Source organism: Chiloscyllium punctatum, chromosome 37, assembly GCF_047496795.1.
Source record: "Chiloscyllium punctatum isolate Juve2018m chromosome 37, sChiPun1.3, whole genome shotgun sequence".
In the NCBI taxonomy this organism is placed as follows: Eukaryota; Metazoa; Chordata; class Chondrichthyes; order Orectolobiformes; family Hemiscylliidae; genus Chiloscyllium; species Chiloscyllium punctatum.
Genome location: NC_092775.1, coordinates 31,823,659 through 31,847,967, shown reverse-complemented (window position 1 = coordinate 31,847,967; position 24,309 = coordinate 31,823,659). Strand labels below are relative to the sequence as shown.

At 43.8% G+C, this 24,309-nt stretch overlaps 1 protein-coding gene across 3 annotated transcripts in view; it reads right to left on the bottom strand.

Moving 5' to 3' along the window:
* Positions 1-24,309, bottom strand: part of ripor3 (RIPOR family member 3) — a 243,085-nt gene that overhangs the window by 27,331 nt on the left and 191,445 nt on the right. For all 3 annotated transcript variants that reach the window (XM_072556548.1, XM_072556547.1, XM_072556546.1), the window contains exons 15-16: positions 12,911-13,070; positions 6,400-6,532 (exon numbers count right to left, since the gene is read on the bottom strand). In XM_072556548.1, coding sequence (XP_072412649.1) covers positions 6,400-6,532; positions 12,911-13,070 — 293 coding nt within the window. The remainder of the gene's footprint in view (positions 1-6,399; positions 6,533-12,910; positions 13,071-24,309) is intronic.

The window sequence follows — 24,309 nt, the reverse complement described above, 5'->3', positions numbered from 1 at the left end:
AAGAATCTATCAATCTCTGCATTGAAGACATCTAGTGTCCCGGCCTCCACTGCACTCTGCGGCAATGAATTCCATAGGCCCACCACTCTCTGGCTGAAGAAATGTCTCCACATTTCTGTTCTGAATTTACCCCCTCTAATTCTAAGGCTGTGTCCACGGGTCCTAGTCTCCTCACCTAACGGAAACAATTTCCTAGCATCCACCCTTTCCAAGCCATGTATTATCTTATACATGGTAAATCCTCCCACTTCCTCCAGACCAAAGGCGTAGCCATGGGCACACGTATGGGCCCCAGCTATGCCTGTCTCTTTGTTGGCTATGTAGAACAGTTGATCTTCCGTAATTACACCGGCACCACTCCCCACCTCTTCCTCCGCTACATTGATGATGACTGCATTGGCGCCACCTCGTGCTCCCGCGAGGAGGTTGAGCAATTCATCAACTTCACCAACACATTCCACCCTGACCTTAAATTTACCTGGACTATCTCTGACACCTCGCTCCCCTTCCTGGACCTCTCCATCTCCATTAGTGACAACCGACTTGACACTGACATTTTTTACAAACCCACTGACTCCCATAGCTACCTGGATTACACCTCTTCCCACCCTATCTCTTGCAAAAATGCCATCCCGTATTCCCAATTTCTCCGCCTCCGCCGTATCTGCTCCAAGGAGGACCAGTTCCACCATAGGACACACCAGATGGCCTCCTTCTTTAGAGACCGCAAGTTCCCTTCCCACGTGGTTAAAGATGCCCTCCAACGCATCTCGTCCACATCCCGCACCTCCGCCCTCAGACCCCACCCCTCCAACCGCAACAAGGACAGAACGCCCCTGGTGCTCACCTTCCACCCTACAAACCTTCGCATCAACCAAATCATCCACTGACATTTCCGCCACCTCCAAAAAGACCCCACCACCAGGGATATATTTCCCTCCCCACCCCTTTCTGCCTTCCGGAAAGACCGTTCCCTCCGTGACTACCTGGTCAGGTCCACACCCCCCTACGACCCACCCTCCCATTCTGGCACTTTCCCCTGCCACCGCAGGAACTGTAAAATCTGTGCCCACACCTCCTCCCTCACCTCTATCCAAGGCCCTAAAGGAGCCTTCCACATCCATCAAAGTTTCACCTGCACATCCACCAATATCATTTATTGTATCCGTTGCTCCCGATGTGGTCTCCTCTACATTGGGGAGACTGGGCGCCTCCTAGCAGAGTGCTTTAGGGAACATCTCCGAGACACCCGCACCAATCAACCAAACCGCCCCGTGGCCCAACATTTCAACTCCCCCTTCCACTCTGCCGAGGACATGGAGGTCCTGGGCCTCCTTCACCGCCGCTCCCTCACCACCAGACGCCTGGAGGAAGAACGCCTCATCTTCCGCCTCGGAACACTTCAACCCCAGGGCATCAATGTGGACTTCAACAGCTTCCTCATTTCCCCTTCCCCCACCTCATCCTAGTTTCAAACTTCCAGCTCAGTTACTGTCTCCTTGACTTGTCCGACCTACCTATCTTCTTTTCCACCTATCCACTCCACCCTCTCCTCCTTGACCTATCACCTTCATCTCCTCCCCCACTCACCCATTGTACTCTATGCTACTCTCTCCCCACCCCCACCCTCCTCTAGCTTATCTCTCCATGCTTCAGGCTCACTGCCTTTATTCCTGATGAAGGGCTTTTGCCCGAAACGTCGATTTCGCTGCTCGTTGGATGCTGCCTGAACTGCTGTGCTCTTCCAGCACCACTAATCCAGTATTATCTTATACATCTCTATTAAGTCTCCCCTTAATCTTCTAAACTCCAATGAATACAATCCCAGGATCCTCAGCCGTTCCTCATATGTTAGATCTACCATTCCAGGGATCATCCGTGTGAATCTCCGCTGGACACATTCCAGTGCCAGTATGTCCTTCCTGAGGTGTGGGGACCAAAACTGGACACAGTACTCCAAATGGGGCCTAACCAGAGCTTTATAAAGTCTCAGCAGCACAATAGTGCTTTTATATTCCAACCCTCTTGAGATAAGTAAACCAGCCCCAGGTAGGAGAAGGGGAGACAGTGTTAGTATGACAAAATCATAGAATACTTCAGTAAAGGTACCAAGACAAAGGGTGTTTAGCCATGTTGAGTTTCAAGACAGCAAAGTGACACTGGATAGCCTCCAATGGTCAAAGTATTATAGGTAATACAAATGAGTTAAGCGTATGGATGCATTGCAATTTCACGTGTCAATGCTATTGCCATCAAAGGCATGTGATTGAAAGAGAATTGGACAGACTATTCAATAATCTTGGGTACTGAATACTCAGGCAGGACAAAGGACAGTGTAAAAGAAGAGCTCTTGTTGCGTTATTAACTAAAGATTCTGTTACTGTGGTAAGGAGTGCCGATATCTTGGAGAGGTTTTCAACTGATTTTTAGAGGTTAGAGTATAGGAATAAAAAGGGGTCAGTCACATTGCTGGGAGTGTATTGTGGACTCCCAAACAGTTAACAGGCATTACAGGAGCAGATATATGGACAACTCACCGAGGTGTTTAAAATCTCTAATGCAGTAATTATATTGGGGATTTCAACCTTTCCAGATAATGATTGGGATAATCATTCTGTAAAGGGTTTCGAGTGGACTGATTTCTTGAAATCTATTCAAGAGATTTTTATATCAACATGTAGAAGATTCAACAAGAAACAATGCAGTGCTGGACCTAATCCTGATGAATAAACTGGACGGCTGTTTAAGGTGGCATTGGGAGAGCATGTTGTTGATAGCAACCACAACAACGTACATTTTATGTTTGTTATAGAACTAGGGGGACAAAATAGTTTGCAAAACAGGATTTTGAATTGGAGGAAGGCAGATTTTATTAAAATATGGCAGGATCTAGGCAAAGTAGACTGGGAATAACTATTTCCAGGTAAATCTGCAGCAGAACAGTAGAGGGGAACGTGGGGCCCTTCATTCAAAATGAAATCAGCAAAAAGTACAGACCCAACATACTTCCTTTAGAATGAACTGATGGAGAAACAATCCAAGAGAATCCTGGATATTTAGACATATTCGTTTATGAATAGGAAGGAAAAGGGAAGCTTTTAACATGTACAATGGGAGCAAATCAATGTTGGCTCTGGTGGAGTACAGAAAGTGTAGGAGAGAATTGATGAGAGCAATTAGGAAAGCAAAGATGGGGCATGAAAAATTTACTGGCGGGGAGAATCTCAAGGTGTTCTATAAATATATCAAGGACTAAGAGGATAACTAGAGAAAGATTAGAACCCATTAGGGGTCAATGATCCAATGTAAAGCATGGAGCTGAAGGGCATTGGTAGGTTGTTAAACAAGTACCTCACATCTGTCTATGCTTTGGAGAAGGAAGAGTTGGTACAGATTTCAGGAAGTGGGAACAAAGTTCTCCAGATGTTTGATATAGAGGGTGAAGAGGTTTTGGCAGGCTTAAAACTGAAATAAAAAACCCAGGTCTAGATGAGTTGTACAGTGAAAGACAAGCGAAGGAATTACAGGGGGCTTTTCCTCCCCTGGCTACAGGAGTTGCCAGGGGACTGGACGGCACCCAATGTGAGTCCACTTTTTAAGAAGGGTTTTAAAGGTAAATCAGGAAGTTACAGATCAGTGAGTCTCTCATCAGTGGTCAGGAAGTTTGGAGAAAGTTCTGAAGGAGAGAATTAATCTCCACTTGGAGATACAAGGGATAGTTAGCATGGCTTTCTCAGAAGGAGGTTACGTCTATCAAATTTGATTTGAATTTTTCATGGTGGTGAGCTGGTGTGAAAATGAGGGTAGTGCAGTTGATGCAGTTTGCATGGATTTCAGCAAATCCTTGACATAGAAGACTGATAAGGATGTTATAAGCACATGGGATTCAGGGTAACTTCTCCAGATGAATCCTTAAATTGTTTGTGTGATAGGAAATAGACGATAATGGTAGAAAGCTGCTGGTGTCTTGTAGTATATTACAGGAATCAGTGCTAGGTGTCTTGTTCATGATATATACATATAAATGATATAGATGAACTTGCCAGCAGGTTGATTAGTAAGTTTACGGATGCCACTAAGATTGGTCATGTGATGGACAGTGAGAAAGAAGGTCTTATTTTACAGGATAATATAGCTGAATCAGTCAGGCAGGCTGATTAGTGACAGATGAAATTTAACCCTGCTAAGTATGAGGTGATAGTGGTCAAAGAGTGTGGTGTTGGAAAAGCAGAGCCAGTCAGGCAGCTCTCCAAGGAGCAGGTGAGTCGATGTTTTGGGCATAAGCCCTTCCTCAGGAATGAGCCTTGTGGGCAAGAGGGCTGAGCGGTAAACGGGACGGGGTTAGGTCTGGAAGGAAGGTAGCTGGGAATGTGATAGGTAGATGAAGGTGGGGAGTGTTGGTGATAGGTTGGAGAGGAGGGTGGAGCAGATAGGTGGGAAGGAAGATGGACAGGTAGGACAATTCAAGAGATCTTATCCCAGTCCCAAACTCCAAAGTCAGCACTGCCCTCTTGAATTGTCCTACATGTCCATCTTCCTTCCCACCTATTCACTCCACCCTCCTCTCTGACCTATCACTTTCACCCCCCACCTTCATCTACCTATCGCATCCCCAGCTACCTTGCTCCCAGCCCCAACCCCCTCCCATTTATCTCTCAGCCCCCTTGACCCACAAGCCTCATTCCTGATGAAGGGCTTATGCCTGAAACATCGACTCTCCTGCTCCTCGGATGCTGCCTGACGTGCTGTGCTTTTCCAGCACCACATTCTTCGACTCTGATCTCCAGCATCTGCAGTCCTCACTTCCTCCAAGTATGAGGTGATGAAGTAACAAAAAATAAGGGAGTACTGAATGAATGGCATGACACTAGGAAGCTCAGAAGAACAGGGAGATCTTGTCCACAGATTCCTGAAGGTGGTAGGACAGGTTAATATGGTGGTTAAGAAGACAATCAGTTGTGGCGTAGATTATTAGACCAGGGATGTCATGTTTGTGTTGTACAAAACTTTGATTTGGCTTACTTCAACTGGAGTACTGTGTGTAGTTCTGGTCACCACAGTGATCAGAAAGGCAGTGATCACACTTGAGGGAGAGCAAAAGGGAATGACCAGGATGATGCCAGGGATGGAGTAGTTTAGCTCAGATGAGAGGCTAGAGGAGCTCAGGTTGCTCTCTTTAGAGCAGAGAAGCCTGAGGAGGGACCTGAGTGACGTGTGTAAGGTTGAGGTGGCATGGACAGGGTGGGAAGGAAGCAGCTGTTCCCCTCAGTGGAGGTTCAATGCATTGGGGTTTAATCTTAAAATGAAAGATTTAGAGGATTTCTTTTTCACCCAGACAGAAGTGGGAATGTGGAATGCACTGCCTGGGAAGATGGTTGAGGTAGAAATCTCACAACTTTTTAAAAAGTACTTGGATGAGCATTTGAAATGTCATAACATCCAAAGCTAGAAAGTCAGACCACTACAGATTTAAAGTAGATTTTGTCAGTGCTGGCTTGTTTGGCCGAATAGATCTCTAGCATCTGCAGTATTTTGCTTTTATTTAACGGAAACCCAGGCCCTTTCACATGCCAAAAGTGGGATAATAAAGTTTATATACAATGCCAATGTACCATATGATTCTAAAGATTTGCATTTATATACTGTGTTAAATCTAACATTGATTGATAGAATATTTTCAGAAATTAAGTAATTTTTAAAAGTATCACTCAATTTATACAACAATTAATTTCCACGTTTTAAACAAATACAATGCTGATAATTATTAACGTTTTTGAGTTATAACTTTATTATCACAGAATTATGTTGCTGTTTGCTTAACAGCAATTCAGAAGTAAGACATTGCAAACTGTTCAAATGAGGAAATTAATGTTGCTGTAAGAGCTAAATTGTATAACCCAAGTTAAGCCAGGTGAGGCAAATGGATTGATATGAAATTTCTACTTTAAAAAGAAACAAATCATTCAGGGAATTGAAAGTGATCAACTACAATGTAACTCATAAAATGAAAGATAAATATCTTATAGGGACATTTACAGGAAATAATGTCATACAATAATGGACAAGATAATGTGAATATCCAAAACAAATACTGTACAACTGTATCTCATGTTAGAAAATGTTTACTTTTCAATTTTAAAAGCCATTAAAAATTATCTAGAGGGTTGGATCTATAAATTAAAAATAGGATCTCTTTGGTCTGCAATTCTATTGAAGCTATGTAGTCCTGACATTTTGTCTGTTAATACATTAGCCCTGTTATTTCAAACAATCTGGACTCTAAACCATTGGAGAGTTTTCTTTTTCATGATATAAATCTTTCTCTCCAAACAATTTTTGAATGATGTTCCAAAATAAATCTTGGTGAACTGTCCATCATTGTGGTCATTTTATACAAACCTTCTTCCACAGATTTAATATTCTGTGACTTCTCACAAATGAGAGCTAGCGTTTCCAAAACCAGGATCTGTTGAGAGAGTTCCTCTAATATATAGCTCTGAAGGACAGGTGCACAGCCAGTCGATGTAAATCTCTGAAACATAAATCAAATTATTTATGGGGTGTCTCCTAGAAACAGAGTAGTATAAGTGTTTTAAAACTAGATACTAAATATCATGAATTTATTATGTTTAATCTTAACAGAAAAAATGTTGTTTATATATAAAATTGACATCTCACAGTTTAATCCTGTAAAATAAAGAATTATGCAGATCAAGGAACTGAAGGTTCAAGTTTGTTATAAACTGATTTGTACGCTTGCGGTCACAGAAGTTAATTGATTAGCATAAACATCCCAAAGACCCCTATGAACACTGACACATAATAAAAATAAAAACAGTGTGCTGGACAAACTAGGTGCTGCCAGACCTGCTGAGTTTTTCTAGCACTTTATGCTTTTATTTCAGATCTCTGGCATCTGCAGTATTTTGCTTTTATTTAACAGAAACCCAGGCCCTTTCACATGCCAAAGTGGGATAATAAAGCTTATATGCAATGCCATTGTTACAAAATCTGATCTAACCTGCTTTTGTGGCCAGAGATAGGATGGTGTTGCAGATAAAGTCGTAGAGTTTATGATGGGGAATGAAGAAATGACTTGAGTATTATTATTTCAAATGTTCAATGGGAGGTTTGGAAATGTGGTAAACAGTAACAGACCCAGTGGTGGAGAGCTAAAATTAACAATATAGGAAAAGGAACAGGAGTAGACCATTCATTCCCTTAAGTCTGCCTCACAATTCAACAAACTCAAAGCTGATCTGTCCCAAGCCTGAACTCCTCTTTCGAGCCAGCTCATTACAGTTCACCAATATTTCAAAACTCTATCGAGTTATCCCCTATTTAAATACTTGCAGTGATCTAGCCTCTACAACTGCTTCGTATAGAGAATCCCAGTCCTTCACTACTTTCTGGGACAAGAAATTCCATCACACCTCAGTGTTAAATGCGTGCACCTTGATTTTGTAAGTATTTCTCCTAGTTCAAGATTCTGCTACTTGTGGAAGCATCATTTCAACTTCTACCCTATCAAGCTCCTTCAGACTCTTGTATGTTTCAATAAGATCACTTCTCGCTTTTCTAAACCCTAATGAATAAAGATCTAACCTCTTTAGTCATTCTTAATAAGTCAATCCTTTAATCACAGAAATCAGCCCAGTGAATTTCGTTTAAACTGCCTCCAATGTCAATAAATCATTTCCTATATGTGAGGACCAAAACTGTACGCAGTATAAGAGATGTTGCTTCATCAATGCTGGTCGTGACAAGACTTCTCTATTTTAAATTCTGGATTAGTGGTGCTGGAAGAGCACAGCAGATCAGGCAGCATCCAAGTTTCGAAATCGACGTTTTGGGCAAAAGCCCTTCATCAGGAATAAAGGCAGTGAGCCTGAAGCGTGGAGAGATAAACTAGAGGAGGGTGGGGGTGGGGAGAAAGTAGCATAGAGTACAATGGGTGAGTGAGGGGGGGGGGATGAAGGTGATAGGTCAAGGAGGAGAGGGTGGAGTGGATAGGTGGAAAAAGAAAAAGGCAGGTAGGACAAGTCCGGACAAGTCATGGAGACAGTTACTGAGCTGGAAGTTTAGAACTAGGGTGAGGTGGGGGAAGGGGAAATGAGGAAACAGTTGAAGTCCACATTGATGCCCTGGGGTTGAAGTGTTCCGAGGCAGAAGATGAGGCGTTCTTCCTCTATGCATCTGGTGGTGAGGGAGCGGCGGTGAAGGAGGCCCAGGACCTCCATGTCCTCGGCAGAGTGGGAGGGGGAGTTGAAATGTTGGGCCACGGGGCGGTGTGGTTGATTGGTGCGGGTGTCCCGGAGATGTTCCCTAAAGCGCTCTGCTAGGAGATGCCCAGTCTCCCAAATGTAGAAGAGACCACATCGGGAGCAATGGATACAATAAATGATATTAGTGGATGAGCAAGTAAAACTTTGATGGATGTGGAAGGCTCCTTTAGGGCCTTGGATAGAGGTGAGGGAGGAGGTGTGGGCGCAGGTTTTACAGTTCCTGCGGTGGCAGGGGAAAGTGCCAGGATTGGAAGGTGGGTTGTTTGGAGGCGTGGACCTGACCAGGTAGTTGCGGAGGGAACGGTCTTTGCGGAAGGCAGAAAGGGGTGGGGAGGGAAATATATCCCTGGTAGTGGGGTCTGTTTGGAAGTGGCGGAAATGTCGATGGATGATTTGGTTTATGCGAAGGTTGGTAGGGTGGAAGGTGAGCACCAGGGGCGTTCTGTCCTTGTTACGGTTGGGGGGGTGGGGTCTGAGGGCGGAGGTGTGGGATGTAGACGAGATGTGTTGGAGGGCATCTTTAACCACGTGGGAAGGGAACTTGCGGTCTCTAAAGAAGGAGGCCATCTGGTGTGTTCTGTGGTGGAACTGGTCCTCCTGGGAGCAGATCCGGCGGAGGCAGAGGAATTGGGAATACGGGCTGGCATTTTTGCAAGAGGTAGGATGGGAAGAGGTGTAATCCAGGTAGCTGTGGGAGTTGGTGGGTTTGTAAAAAATGTCAGTGTCAAGTCGGTCGTCATTAATGGAGATGGAGAGGTCCAGGAAGGGGAGGGAGATGTCAGAGATGGTCCAGGTAAATTTAAGGTCAGGATGGAATGTGTTGGTGAAGTTGATGAATTGCTCAACCTCCTCGCGGGAGCACGAGGTGGCGCCAATGCAGTCATCAATGTAGCGGAGGAAGAGGTGGGGAGTGGTGCCGGTGTAATTAAGGAAGATCAACTGCTCTACTTGGCCACCAAAGAGACAGGCATAGCTGGGGCCCAAACGTGTGCCCATGGCTACCCCTTTGGTCTGGAGGAAGTGGGAGGATTCAAAGGAGAAATTGTTAAGAGTGATGACCAGTTCGGCCAAACGAATGAAAGTGTCGGTGGAAGGATACTGTCGGGGACGTCTGGAGAGGAAAAAACGGAGGGCTTGGAGGCCCTGGTCATGGCGGATTGAGGTGTAGAGGGCTTGGATATCCATGGTGAAGATGAGGCTTTGGGGACCAGGGAAACGGAAGTCTTGGAGGAGGTGGAGGGCGTGGGTGGTGTCTCGAACTTTCAATTCCATCTGCCCAGTTTTTTGCCTATTCACTAAACCTGCCAGTGTCGCCTTGCAGCTTCCTTATGTCTTCATCATAATATGCTCTCAGATGTATTTTTGTATTGTCGGCAAATCTGGATATGTTTCTCTTGGCCCCCTCCTCCAAGAAGGTGGAAGACTGTTCATGTGACTGGAGTCTGCTGTGCAATCACATAACACAGCGATCAATCCTGGGTTCCTTACTGTTTGTGATATTCATAAATGATATAGATGAGAATGTGGAATATGCTAAGTAAATTTGTGGATGGCACAAAGATTGGCTGGGTTATTGACAGTGACGAGAACAATGTTAGGTTACAGGAGGGCATAAACAGACTGGTCAGATGGATAGAACATGGCAGATGCAATTTATCTCAGATAAATGTGAGATGATGCACTTCGGAAGAAGGAAAAGAAAGGGGGATAATCATTGAATGGAAGCTCAGAGGAGCAGAGGACTTTGTGGTGTTTGTCCACAGATCCCTGGAAGGTGGCAGTACATGTTAGAAGGGTCATTCAGAAGGCTTATGGGACACTTCCAGTTCTGTTGTATATTATAAAGAGCAATGATGCCATTGGAGCTGTACAGAGCTTTGATTAGGCCACAGCTGGAATGCTATGTCCAGTTCGCCCTGTAATAGGAAGAATATTATTAAGCTAGAGAGGGTTCAGAAGAGATTTTCAAGATGTTGCTGGGAATGGAGGATTTGAGTTATAAGGAGAGGCTGGATAGACTGGGACTTTTTTCACTGGAGTCTATGAGGTTGAGAGGTGACCATATGGAGGTTTATAAAATCACGAGAGTATAGATATAGGTGTATTTTCCTTAGAGTGGGGGATTTCAAGACTAGGGGTCATAATTTTAAGGTGAAAGGAGAAAGATTTTAAAAAGACATGAGAGGCAACTTTTTTTAATGCAGAGAGTGGTTCATGTTTGGAATGAATTTCCAGAGGAAGTGGTGGTTGTGGGTACAGTTATAACATTTTAAAAAAACATTTAAATTCTGACTGTTGCCTAACCAAAGCTTTGTACATGAGTAAGAAATGTTTCGAGGGATATGGGCCTAGTGCCGGCAGATGGGATTAGTTTAGTTTGGGGATTATGGTTGGCATGGACTGGTTGGATTGAAGGGTCTGTTCCCATACTGTGTAACTCTATGATTCTAATAGTGTATTTTGGCAATACAGACTTGATGGGCTGAAGGGCCTCTCCTGTACTCAATAATCGTATTCTATAATGGTAAATAAGGTCAGAGAACTGAACCTATGGCATCTTTCCAACTCAAAGTATTAATTCCAACTCTGTTTCTGTGTGTTAACCAATCCTTAAACCATGCTCCTGCATACTGTTGATACTGTCTGTTTCTACTTTATGCAGTAGCCTTTTATGTGGCACCTTATCGAACACTTTCTGGAAATCCAAACATACAACATCTACCAGTTACGTTATCAATTCTACTTGTTATACCTCAAGAACTCTGGCAAATGTATCTAATATGATTACCGTTCCACAAAACCATGTTGACTCTGTGTCTGATTGCATTAAGCTTTTCTAAATTTCCTGCTATTTCTTCCTTAGTAATGAACTCAAGTATTTTCCCAATGATAGATATTAGATTAACTGGCCTATAGTTTCCTGCTTTCCTTGCACCTCCCTTCTTGAACATCACATTAGTGGTTTTCCAATCCACTGGAATCTTGAATATTTTGACCAATGCCTTCACTATATCCGAAGTGATTTTGAGTTCAAAGTCTTAGATGCAGGCCATTATGTCCTGGGGTCGTGTCTGCCTTTAATCCTATTAGCTCATCAAATACTTTAACCCTAGTGAAAAAGAGTGTCACGAGATCTTTCCTCCCATCAGCACCTTGCTTATTTGTTACATTTGAGATGTTTGGATGTCCTTTGCATATGTGTGGAAGCTGAACACATATCTGTGAATGATGTCACCAAAGGACAAAATAAAGTCAGAGAAGAGATCTTTTGAATATTTTTGAGTGGTCCATCAAAAAGAAAAAGGCATTTCTAATGATGGCCTAGTTAAAACTGAATTGGTCAGAGTGGAACCAAGTGAGGTCAGTTCAGTCCTACCAAGCTGAACAGCAGATTATAGCCATCCAACACTTGGTGGAAGAATGCCTCATCTTCTGCCTTGGGACCCTCCAACCACATGGGATCAATGTCGATTTCACCAGTTTCCTTATCCCAGATCCAACCTTCCAACTTGGCACTACCCTCTTGAACTGTCCTACATGTCCATCTTCCTTCGCACCTATTCCCCCCACCCACCCTCTGATCTCCAGCATCTGCAGTCCTCACTTTCTCCCACTTTCTCCTAGAAGATTATCTAGTCAACTATGCCAAGACATCAGAGGGGATAGGAAGTAAAAATTCCTCGTGTCAACTTCACAGAATATACACTAACTTAATTAGTCGAACATAGATTCTGCTGGTTCAAGTTTGGCTATAAACTACATGTTTTGTCACTAGACTTTTCTTTTAAAGTATCAGTGTGGATAATGAACAACTGCAGAACCATTTTCCTCCTGTTTTGTAAAGATTACTGTATGCAATTGTTTCCTGTTATCTTAAAATCTTAGTTAAATAGTTTCCTTTCTCCCTCCTATTTAGGACCTGGACGAATTATATCAAGGTTGTATCAATCAGCCTATTTCCCTCAGATTATGAACATCTAAAGTACAACATGCAATATTTGTAACTATTTCTGTTCCAACAGACTTACAGGAAAAACAATAGCATTTATCAAAAGATAAGATAGAGAATCTTCTGCTCCTCCAAATTAATTTAGACGTAATGAAAACCTAAAGTGGATGAATGATTCCAACTAAGCGTGAATCCATTTGTAATACAAAAACAAATATGCAGCCGTACTCCCTTGCATACTCTTTGAGCATACTCTGTGACTCTACCCTCCTTATCTAAGCATTTAGCATTATTTCTTAGCATTCCTATCATTCATATTTTAAAATTTGAAAATTGTGAGAAATCAGTTGATCAGTAATTGAAAACTTCATACCTTTTGAAAATGTAAAATATTTTAATATTAATCATAAGTTGAAATGTACTGGTTTTGTAAATGAAAATAAAACGTGATGTCACATCAGTCCAAAAAGCAGCATTTCAATTTTCTTTTAGATTTACCAAGAAATGCAGAAAGATGAGCTCAGACTCAACAAAATTCCATGCACCAATAGGTAATCATGTACCTCAAACAATTCCTTTTTAGAGAAATCAATGAGGAATTAGGAGAATACATTTTTGGGGTCAAAGGTGGGAAGACGGGAAACAAATAATTGCACTTAATTGTATCCCGACCTACCTGGAGAAGTCTCTTGCACACTTGCAGGTGAGTTAAGAGGACTTGATCAAGACACACATTTTCTGATGTCAGGGCAAGGGTTCTTGGCGCTTTAACTTCTAAATCTCCGTTCTTAGTCAAAGCATGCTGACAAATATTGCCTTTATTGTAGGTACCATACCTGTCAAATATTAAGGAGTGTAAGAAGAATAAATTGAAACAAAGTATACAACAGATAACAGCATGTACACAAGTTAGTATTTAAAAATGTAGTCAAAATTGAGGAAAACCCCTAACCTATTACCAGGTAGCAGAATCAGAATGCTTTAAACTTGTGTAACTGAGTGCAAAATAGTGTTGTCTAACTAGCTTTTGGATCCAAAGACAAGGCATATAGCAATACTCCAAATTCTAAGCTTTATCACGTAAGTTTTTAACTTATTTTTAAATTGTCTAGAGGTTTCCTAGATCCAATTTTCATAGAAATGTTAGTCCTGAAGAAATTCCATTGAGACCATCACAACAGCTTCAAATATTTATTCTAATTTAATCTCTCTGCTTTTTCAACCTGTCTTCTATTTTTCTCAAATGTATGCAATTATCTCTTAAACACGGATTATCTCTCTTTTGATGTATGCCATACTTCCATAATGTTTTGTCTAAGAAAAACAGGATTAGGCAAAAGTTTTCTGTCCCACTAAAGAAAAGGCTAAAAGTAGTTAAGACTCAAAAAGTGAGGCACTGGAAAACCACAGCAGGTCAGGCAGCATTTGAGGAGCAGGAGAATTGATGTTTCAGGCATAAGCCCTTCATTTGGAATAACTTTCTCCTGCTCCTTGGATGCTGCCGACCTGCTGTGATTTTCCAGCATCACACTTTTTGACTCTGATCTGCAGTCCTCACTTTCTCCTAAAAGTATTTCATGCTACTTAAGGATAAATGGTGCAGCAACACCCGGAGAGAAGCAGATTCATGGTCACTAATCGTAAATATTGAAACAGTACTCTTCAAAATGATTCATACCATAGTCAATTTTGACAAAAAGATCAACTCACCCTTAGCCTTTTTTTTTCCCGGAGCTTACTGCTTTTGCCTGTTTATCACCCATTAAATTTAGCACAGGAATTTCTGTTTTGGCCGAGCAAAGTAAGTACCCTTTAATAATGCAGAAAAATACACCAGTAGAGAGATTGTGCTGGATCATGGACATTAGATTCTTGGGACATTTGGAAAGTACTGGGACCTATTATAATCCAGAAATCTTGTACCAGAACAGAGCTGCGACCAAAGTCCTTGCAAGACTGTGCCAGTGCTCTTGGGGGCGGAGTTAAACTATCTTACCATGGTTTTGAGAGTCAGGAAGTAATACTAGAGAAGAAAAATGATATATGCATAAAGATTCAAGAGACAAATAATATCAAAGTAGAAATGCAATTTGTCCTAAATGTGTGCATGGAGTGTGGAATCAGCCTGATCAGAGATACTATGGCACAGCTCCAGAACAGATGGAACTTGAATCCACACCCTAACAGGGAAAGCAGATGAACTCGGGGCATGGTTAGGAACATGGGGCTGGGATATCATAGCAATTACAGAAATGTGGCTCAGGGATGGACAGAACTGACAGCTTAATGTTCCAGGATACAAATGCTACAGGAAGGACAGAAAGGGAGATAAGAGAGGAGGGGAGTAATGTTTTTGATAAGGGAGAGCATTACAGCTGTACTGAGGGAAGATATTCCCTGAAATCCATCCAGGGCAGTTATTTGGGTTGAACTGAGAAATAAGAAAGGGGTGATCACCTTATTGGGATTGTATTATAGACCCCCTGATAGTCAGAGGGAAATTGAGAAACAAATTTGTAAGGATAATAGGGTGTTTTTTTTTAACTTTCCAAACATAGACTGGGACTGCCATCGTGTTAAGGATTTAGATGGAGAGGAATTTGTTAAGTGTGTACAAGGAAATTATCTGATTCAATATGTGAATATGCCTATTAGAGAAGATACAAAACTTAACCTATTCTTGGGAAAGAAGGCAGGGCTGGTTACTGAGATGGGGGAGCACTTTGGGGCCAACGTCCATAATTCTGTTAGTTTTAAAATAGTGATGGAAAAGGATAGACCAGATTTAAAAGTTGAAGTTCTAAATTGGAGGAAGGGTAATTTTGACAGTTTTAGGCAAGAACTTTCAAAAGCTGATTGGGGGGCAGATGTTCGCAGGTAAAGGAAAGGCTGGAAAATGGGAAGTCTTCAGAAATGAGAGAACGAGAGCCCAGAGACAGTATATTCCTGTTTGGGTGATAGGAAAGGCTGGTAGGTGTAGGGAATGCTGGATTACTAAAGAAAAAGGTTTAATTAAGAACAGGAAAGAAGCATATGTCAGGTATGGACAAGACAGATTAAATGAATCCTTACGAGAGTATATAGGCAGTAGGAGTATACTTAAGAGGGAAATCAGGAGGGCAAAACGGGGACATGAGATAGCTTTGGCAAATAGAATTAAGGAGAATCCAAAGGGTTTTTACAAATACATTAAGGATAAAAAGGTAATGCTGGAGAGAATAGGGCCCCTCAAAGATCAGCAAGGTGGCCTTTGTTGGAGCCACAAGAGACGGGGGAGATACTAAATGAGTATTTTGCATCAGTGTTTACTGTGGAAAAGGACATGGAAGATATAGAATGTAGGGAAATAGATGGTGACAGCTTGAAAAATGTCCATATTACAGCAGAGGAAGTGTTGGATGTCATGAAACACATAAAAGTGGATAAATCCCCAGGACCATTTCAGGTGTACCCTAGAACTCTGTGGGAAGCTAGGGAAGTGATTGCTGGGTTCCTTGCTGAGATATTTGTATCATCGATAGTACAGGTGAGGTGCCAGAAGACTGGAGATTGGCTAACGTGGTGTCACTGTTTAAGAAGGGTTATAAGGACAAGCCAGGGAACTATAGACCAGTGAGCCTGACATCGGTGGTGGGCATGTTCTTGGAGGGAATCCTGAGGGACAGGATGTACATGTATTTGGATTAGAGTGGTGCTGGAAAAGCACAGCAGTTCAGGCAGCATCCGAGGCAGGAAAATCAACGTTTCAGGCAAAAGCCCCTCATCAGGAACACAGGCAGAATGCCTGAAGGGTGGAGAGATAAATGAGAGGAGGATGGGGGTGGGATGAAGGTAATAGGTCGGGGAGGAGGGTGGGGGAAGATAGCAAAGAGTACAATGGGTGGATGGGGGTGGGAAGAAGGTGATAGGTCAGAGAGGAGGGTGGAGTGGATAGGTGGAAAGGAAGATAGGCAAGTAGGACAAGTCATGGGGACAGTGCTGAGCTGGAAGTTTGGAACTGGGGTGAGGTGGGGAAGGGGAAATGAGGAAACTGGTGAAGTCCACATTGATGCCCTGGGGTTGAAGTGTTCCGAGGTGGAAGACGAGGCGTTCTTCCTCCAGGCGTCAGGTGGTGAGGGTGTGGCGGTGAAGGAGGCCCAGGACCTCGATGTCCTTGGCTGAGTGTGAGGGGGCGTTGAAAGATTGGGCCACAGGGTGGTGTGGTTGATTGGTGTGGGTGTCCCAGCGATGTTCCCTAAGCGCTCTGCTAGGAGGCGTCCAGTCTCCCCAATGTAGAGGAGACTGCATCGGGAGCAACGGATACAATAAATGATATTGGTGGATGTGCAGGTAAAACTTTGATGGATGTGGAAGGCTCCTTTACGGCCTTGGATGGAGGTGAGGGAGGAGGTGTGGGTGCAGGTTTTGCAATTCTGCGGTGGCAGGGGAAGGTGCCAGGATGGGAAGGTGGGTTGTTGGGGGGCCTGGACCTGACCAGGTAGTCACGGAGGGAACGGTCTTTGCGGAAAGGGGTGGGGAGGGAAATATTATCCCTGGTGGTGGGGTTCGTTTGGAGGTGGCGGAAATGTCGGTGGATGATTTGGTTTATGCAAAGGTTGTTAGGGTTTAAGGTGAGCACCAGGAGGGTTCTGTCCTTGTTACGGTTGGAGGGATGGGGTCTGAGGGCGGAAGTGCGGGATGTGGATGAGATGCGTTGGAGGGAAGGGATATTGCGGTCTCTAAAGAAGGAGACCTTCTGGTGTGTTCTGTGGTGGAACTGATCCTCCTGGGAGCAGATACGGCGGAGGCGGAGGAATTGGGAATATGGGATGGCATTTTTGCAGGAGGTAGAGTAGGAAGAGGTATAATCCAGGTAGCTGTGGGAGTCGGTGGGTTTGTAAAAATGTCGGTGTCAATTTGGTCGTCATTAATGGAGATGGAAAGGTCCAGGAAGGGGAGGGAGGTGTCAGAGATGGTCCAGGTAAATTTGAGGTCAGGGTGGAATGTGTTGGTGAAGTTGCTCAACCTTCTCGTGGGAGCACGAGGTGGTGCCAATGCAGTCATCAATGTAGCGGAGGAAGAGGTAGGGAGTGGTGGGGAGTGGTGCCGGTGTAATTACAGAAGATGGACTGTTCTACGTAGCCAACAAAGAGACAGGCATAGCTGGGCCCATACAGGTGCCCATAGCTACCCTTTTGGTCTGGTGGAAGTGGGAGGATTCGAAGGAGAAATTGTTAAGGGTGAGGACCAGTTTGGCCAAATGAATGAGGGTGTCGGTGGAAGGGTACAGTTGGGGATGTCGGGAGAGGAAGAAACGGAGGGCTTGGAGGCCCTGGTCATGGTGGATGGAGGTGTAGAGGGATTGGATATCCATGGTGAAGATGAGGAGTTGGGGGCCGGGGAAATGGAAGTCTTGGAGGAGGTGGAGGGCATGGGTGGTGTCTCAAATGTATTTGGGGAGCTCCTGGACTGGGGGGGATAGGTCATTGTCGAGTTAGGTAGAGATGAGTTCATTGGGGCAGGTGCTGGGAGCTAGGATCTGGTGTGGGTGTGGAGCTGGGAGTAGGGGTGGAGCCTGTAACTGGAGTGGGTGTGGTGGTGGGGGGAATGGGGGTGGAATCAGGAGCAGGGGTGGTGTTCCCCTCAAGGTTCTGGGGGGCGGGGATGGTGACAGTGGGATCTGTGGGGGGCATGTCAGCCGAATGCAGGTGAGTGGCGTTGGTGGGGGTGGAAGTGGTGGCAAACATGACAGTGGGGGGGGGGGCGGGGGGGTGAAGTCACTGAGCATGTGACATCAGCGATGAGGGGCGGAAGTGATGTCATGTATTTGGAAAGGCAAGGACTGATTAGGGATAGTCAGCATGGCTTTGTAAGTGGGAAATCATGTCTCACAAACTTGATTGAGTTTTTTGAAGAAGTAACAAAGAGGATGGAGGCATTTGACAAGGTTCCCCATGGGAGACTGATTAGCAAGGTTAGATCTCATGGAATACAGGGAGAACTAGCCATTTGGATACAGAACTGGTTCAAAGGTAGAAGACAGAGGGTGGTGGTGGAGGGTTGTTTTTCAGACTGGACACGTGTGACCAGTGGAGTGCTCCAAAGATCAGTGCTGGGTCCATTACTTTTCTTCATTTATATAAATGATTTGGATGTGAGCATTATAGGTATAGTTAGTAAGTTTGCAGATGACACCAAAATTGTATGTGTCATGGACAGCGAAGAAAGTTACCTCAAATTACAACAGGATTTTGGTCAGATGGGTCAATGGACTGACAAGTGGCAGATGGAGTTTAATTCAGATAAATGTGGGGTGCTGCATTTTGGGAAAGCAAATCTTAGCAGGACTTATACACTTAATAGTAAGGTCCTAGGGAGTGTTGCTGAACAAAGAGACCTTGGAGTGCAGGTTCATAGCTCTTTGAAAGTGGAGTCGCAGGTAGATAGGATAGTGAAGAAGGCATTTGGTATGCTTTCTTTTATTGGTCAGAATATTGAGTACAGGAGTTGGGAAGTCATGTTGCGGCTGTATAGGTTAGGCCACTTTTGGAATATTGCGTGCAATTCTGGTCTTCTTCCTATCAGAAGGATGTTGTGAAACTTGAAAGGGCTCAGAAAAGATTTACAAGGATTTTGCCAGGGTTGGAGGATTTGAGCTATAGGGAGATGCTGAATAGGCTGGGGCTGTTTTCCCTGGAGTGTCAAAGGCTGAGGAGCGACATTATAGAGGTTTATAAAATGATGAGGGGCATGGATAGGATAAATAGACAAAGTCTCTTCCCTGGGGTGGGGGAGTCCAGAACTAGAGGGCATAGGTTTAGGGTCAGAGGGGAAAGATATAAAAGAGACCTAAGGGGTATGGAATGAGGAAGTGGTGGAGACTAGTACAATAGTAACATTTAAAAGGCATCTGGATGGGTATATGAATAGGAAGGGTTTGGAGGAATATGGGCCAGGTGCTGGCAGGTGGGACTAGATTGGGTTGGGATAGCTGATCGGCATGGACGAGTTGGACTGAAGGGTCTGTTTCCATACTGTACATCTCAATGACTCTATGACTCCTGATCTAGAGGTAGGGATGCTACCACTGCCTCACAAAAATGCCATGGAATATGTTAGGTAAGTAAGATGTAGATGGTAATAGCCATGGGGAACTTGATGCTGTGATAACAGACACTTGGATCACAAAAAGGCAGGAAAAACTATTACTGAATTTAAGGTGTTTAGGAAATGTAAAGAGAAAAGAACAAAGGTCTGTAAAAATACTAATTGAGAATAAGGTAGTGCTGGAGAGAAGCTATCCTAGAAGATCAATGATTGAATGTCTGATTACAGCTAGAGGCAGAGGTGGTAGAGTTGCTGTAACACTGCTGGATGTATTTTATAGGCTGCCAACTAACAAGAGAGATATGGAGGAATAAGTTTACAAGGAAAATACAAGGTGTTGCAAAAATTAGCATAGTTAGCCTGTAGATCAGCTGTACTTGGATTTCTGGAAGGTATTTGATAACTAAAAAATGTTTAATGATCATAGTATAAAATTTCTCAGTATTAAGCAGTGTTTTCTATATCGGGATGACTCCAATTCAACACTGAGTGAGACACTACTGGAACTTGTGCGGATGAATGAGGCAAATGAATCAAGCATCAGAAGTGCAACATTTTGGGGACATTTGATTACAGTACCATATGTTTTAGTTTACTTATGAAAAGGTCAAAGAAAAATCTAGAGAAAAATAATTAAGGAAGGCAAATTTCAATGGAGTGAGGACAAATCTCACTCAGATGGCCAAAGGTTAGCAAGCAATTCCCTCAGTTCTTTGCAATAGAAATGTTTTAGAAGGGAGAACTAAATGTAATGTCTCTAAGTTTGCAGACAACCACAAAACTGGGTGAAAGGGTGAACTATGAAGAGGATGCAGAGATGCTTGACTGTGGTTTTGACCGACTTCTACTGACACCCTCCTTCGACTGACTGAACTGGTCCTCACCCTGAACAACTTCTCTTTCCAATCCTCCCACTTCCTCCAAACCAAAGGAGTAGCATGGACCCCAGTTATGCCTGCCTCTTCGTAGGATATGTGGAACAGTCTATCTTCTGCAGCTACACTGGCACCACCCCCCACCTTTTCCTCCGCTACATCGATGACTATCGGCGCTGCCTCGTGCTCCCATGAGGAGGTTGAACAGTTCATCCACTTTACCAACACCTTCCACCCCGACCTCAAATTCACCTGGACCGTCTCAGACTCCTCCCTCCCCTTCCTAGACCTTTCCATTTCTATCTCTGGCGACCGAATCAACATGGACATTTACTATAAACCGACCGACTCCCACAGCTACCTAGACTACACCTCCTCCCACCCTGCCCCCTGTAAAAACGCCATCCTACATTCCCAATTCCTTCGTCTCCGCCGCATCTGCTCCCAGGAGGACCAGTTCCAAAACCGTACAACCCAGATGGTCTCCTTCTTCAAGGACTGCAATATCCCCCCAGACGTGGTCGATGATGCCCTCCACCGCATCTCTTCGACTTCCCGCTCCTCCGCCCTTGAGCCCCGCCCCTCCAACTGCCACCAGGACAGAACCCCACTGGTCCTCACCTACCACCCCACCAACCTCCATGTACAGCGTATCATCCACCGTCATTTCCGCCACCTCCAAACGGACCCCACCACCAGGGATATATTTCCCTTCCCTCCCCTATCAGCGTTCCGAAAAGACCACTCCCTCCGTGACTCCCTCGTCAGGTCCACACCCCCCCACCAACCCAACCTCCACTCCCGGCACCTTCCCCTGCAACCGCAAGAAATGCAAAACTTGCGCCCACACCTCCCCCGCTTACCTCCCTCCAAGGCCCCAAGGGACACTTCCATATCTGCCACAAATTCACCTGCACCTCCACACACATCATCTATTGCATCCGCTGCACCCGATGTGGCCTCCTCTATATTGGGGAGACAGGCCGCCTACTTGCGGAACGTTTCAGAGAACACCTCTGGGGTACCCGGACCAACCAACCCAACCACCCTGTAGCTCAACGCTTCAACTCCCCCTCCCATTCCACCAAGGACATGCAGGTCCTTGGACTCCTCCATCGCCAGACCATAGCAACACGACGGTTGGAGGAAGAACGCCTCATCTTCCGCCTAGGAACCCTCCAACCACAAGGGATGAACTCAGATTTCTCCAGTTTCCTCATTTCCCCTCCCTCCACCTTGTCTCAGTCAAATCCCTCAAACTCAGCACCACCTTTCTAACCTGCAATCTTCTTCCTGACCTCTCCGCCCCCACCCCACTCCGGCCTATCACCCTCACCTTGACCTCCTTCCACCTAACGCATTTCCAATGCCCCTCCCTCAAGTCCCTCCTCCCTACCTTTTATCTTAGCCTGCTGGACACACTTTCCTCATTCCTGAAGAAAGGCTTATGCCCGAAACGTTGATTTTCCTGTTCCTTGGATGCTGCCTGACCTGCTGCGCTTTTCCAGCAACACATTTTCAGCTCTGATCTCCAGCATCTGCAGTCCTCACTTTCTCCTCTGTGGTTTGAGCCAGTTGAGTGAGGAGGCAATTGCATGGCAGATGAAGTTTAGTGTGGATAAATGAGATTATCTACTTTAGCAGCAAAAATAGCAAGGTGGATTATTATCTGAATAGCAAAACATTGTGAAAGGGGGAGATTCAGCAATGTCTAGGTACCGTTGTATACCAGTCACAGAAAGTAAACGTGCAGACGTTGGCCTCCATGGCAAAAGCATTTGAGTAAAGGAACTGGGATATTTTGCTGCAATTGTAGTGACCTTTGGTGAGACCACACCTGGAGTATTGTGCAGAAGTTTGGTCACCTTATCTAAGGAAGGGCATTCTATATATAAAGGGAGTGCAACAAAGGATTACCAGACTGATTCCTGGGATGGCCGGACTGACATATGAAGAGACAATGGATCAGTAATGCCTAAATTCACTGGAGTTTAGAAGGATGAGGGAGGGGGCTAATTATAACAGGTCTAGACAGGGTAAACACAGGAATGATGTTCCCATTGAGTGATTGGAACCAAGAGTTACAGTTTAAGGATATTGGGTAGGCCATTTTGGACTAAGATGAGAAATGTCTTCACTCAGAGTGGTGAGCCTGTGAAATTCTTTGCCACAGAAAGTAGCTGATGCCAAAACATTGAATATTTGCAAAAGGGAGACATACTTCTTAGGGCCAAAGCAACAAAGACTATGAGGCAGAAGTGGGAACAGGATACTGAATTGGATGATCAGCCATGATCATCTTAAATGGTAGAGCAGGTTCGAAGCCCAGAGTAGCCTACTCTTCTCCCTTTCTATATTTCTATGTAATAATGTAATGAACTTGTGGGCTACCTTTAAACAGGAAGTAGTTTGGATACAATTTCTTGAAGGGAAACAATAGGACAAATAAAGGCGGAGCTCTTTGCATAATGAAAAAGATAGAAAAGAAGATGAAGAAGGAAAATGGTGCGCATTTAAATGTCAGGTTGATAATACAATTGAGGAACAGATTCAGTTCAAAATGTTCTGGAAGTAAAAGGAAAAAGCTAAGTAAAGATATTAGGAACAGAGGGTGCCTCCTAACGTAAAACGAAATCCATGGGTCTCGTATTTGCATATAAATAAATACAACATTCAAATTTAGAAAGAGCAATTAAGTGGGCATGAAAATAGAGTTAGCTGAAGTGAACCTGCATACTAGAGACACATCAATAGAGTTGTAGTAGACTTTTTCAGGGATATTTCAGACTACTCAGAATAAGTATGTCCTATTATAAAGAATAAAAGGGAGAAAGCATCAAACATGAGGAAAAGCATAAACCTGAACAAAGATGAGTGACAGGTCAGATGATTGCTCAGAACATAAAGGATGGCAGAGAATGACTAAAGGAGTAGAAATGTAAAAATGGATAGCAAGAGAATCTGTAGCTACAAGAAAGGAAAACAGCATGTAGAGGATGTGGATTGTGTATGTCATGAGAATGGGGAGGTAATAGTAGACAATAAAGAAATGGCGGATTGAATTAACAAATACTTTGCTTCTGTGTTTTACTACAGAATAATAATCAGTCTAACAAGTCTTTTATGTATGTTTCAAACGTGGAAGTCAATTTGTTGGTGTGCCATTTAGCATGTGCGGAACCTCAGAGTTGCTGTGTAGCTTCTGCTATTGATGACACAAAAACCATTCCATTCATAGCTGTAAATCAGGAGGCAGAAGGGAGAGAGGAACTGAGCAAAATTATAAACATGAGGCAAGTAGTAACAAGCAAATTGATGGAGCCATGGCTGACAAGGCCTTGGTCCTGTGTCCAGAAGACTTCATCGAAAGGTCATTAAAGAGGTTGCTAATGTGTTGGTGTTGTTTCCAAAATTCCCTAGATTCAGGAAAGGTTCCATCAGGCTGGAAGGTCACAAATACAACTGCACTATTTAAAAAGGTATGGAGGCAGGAAATAGAAATCTATAAGTGAGTTAGTTTGATGCTTGTTGTGGAGAAGTGTTAGGTATTATTGATCTTTAAAGAGACTAAAGGTGTGAAGTAGAAAAGTTCAAGGTATCAGAAAAAGTCAGCATGGTTTTGTTAATGGGAATCATGTTAAATAATTGATTGGAGTTCTTTGAAAGAATAATACATGCTGTGGGGAAAGGCAAGCCTGGAGATCTACTGTACTGTATTTTCAGAAAGCATTTACTAAGGTGCCACCTCAAAGATTATTGCAGAAAATAAAAGCTCATGTTGTACGGGATAACATGTTGGCATGAGTAGAAGACCGCCTGGTTGTCACGAACATTCATGAATGGATCTTTGTTTGGCAGGATGTGATAAGTGATGTCTCACATAGGTCTGCTCTAGGATCTCAAATCATTGTCAATTTACATCAGTAACTTAAATGAGGGGAGCAAAGGCATGGTGGCTAAATCTGGAGATGCTACTAAGATAGGTAGGAAAATATTTTGAGAAGAAGACAAAGAAGATGAGGGCACATACGGATAGACTGGGTGAATGGTCGAAAACACTGCAGATCTGGAAAAATGTTAAATTTATCACCATAATACCCTAAGATACAGGAGC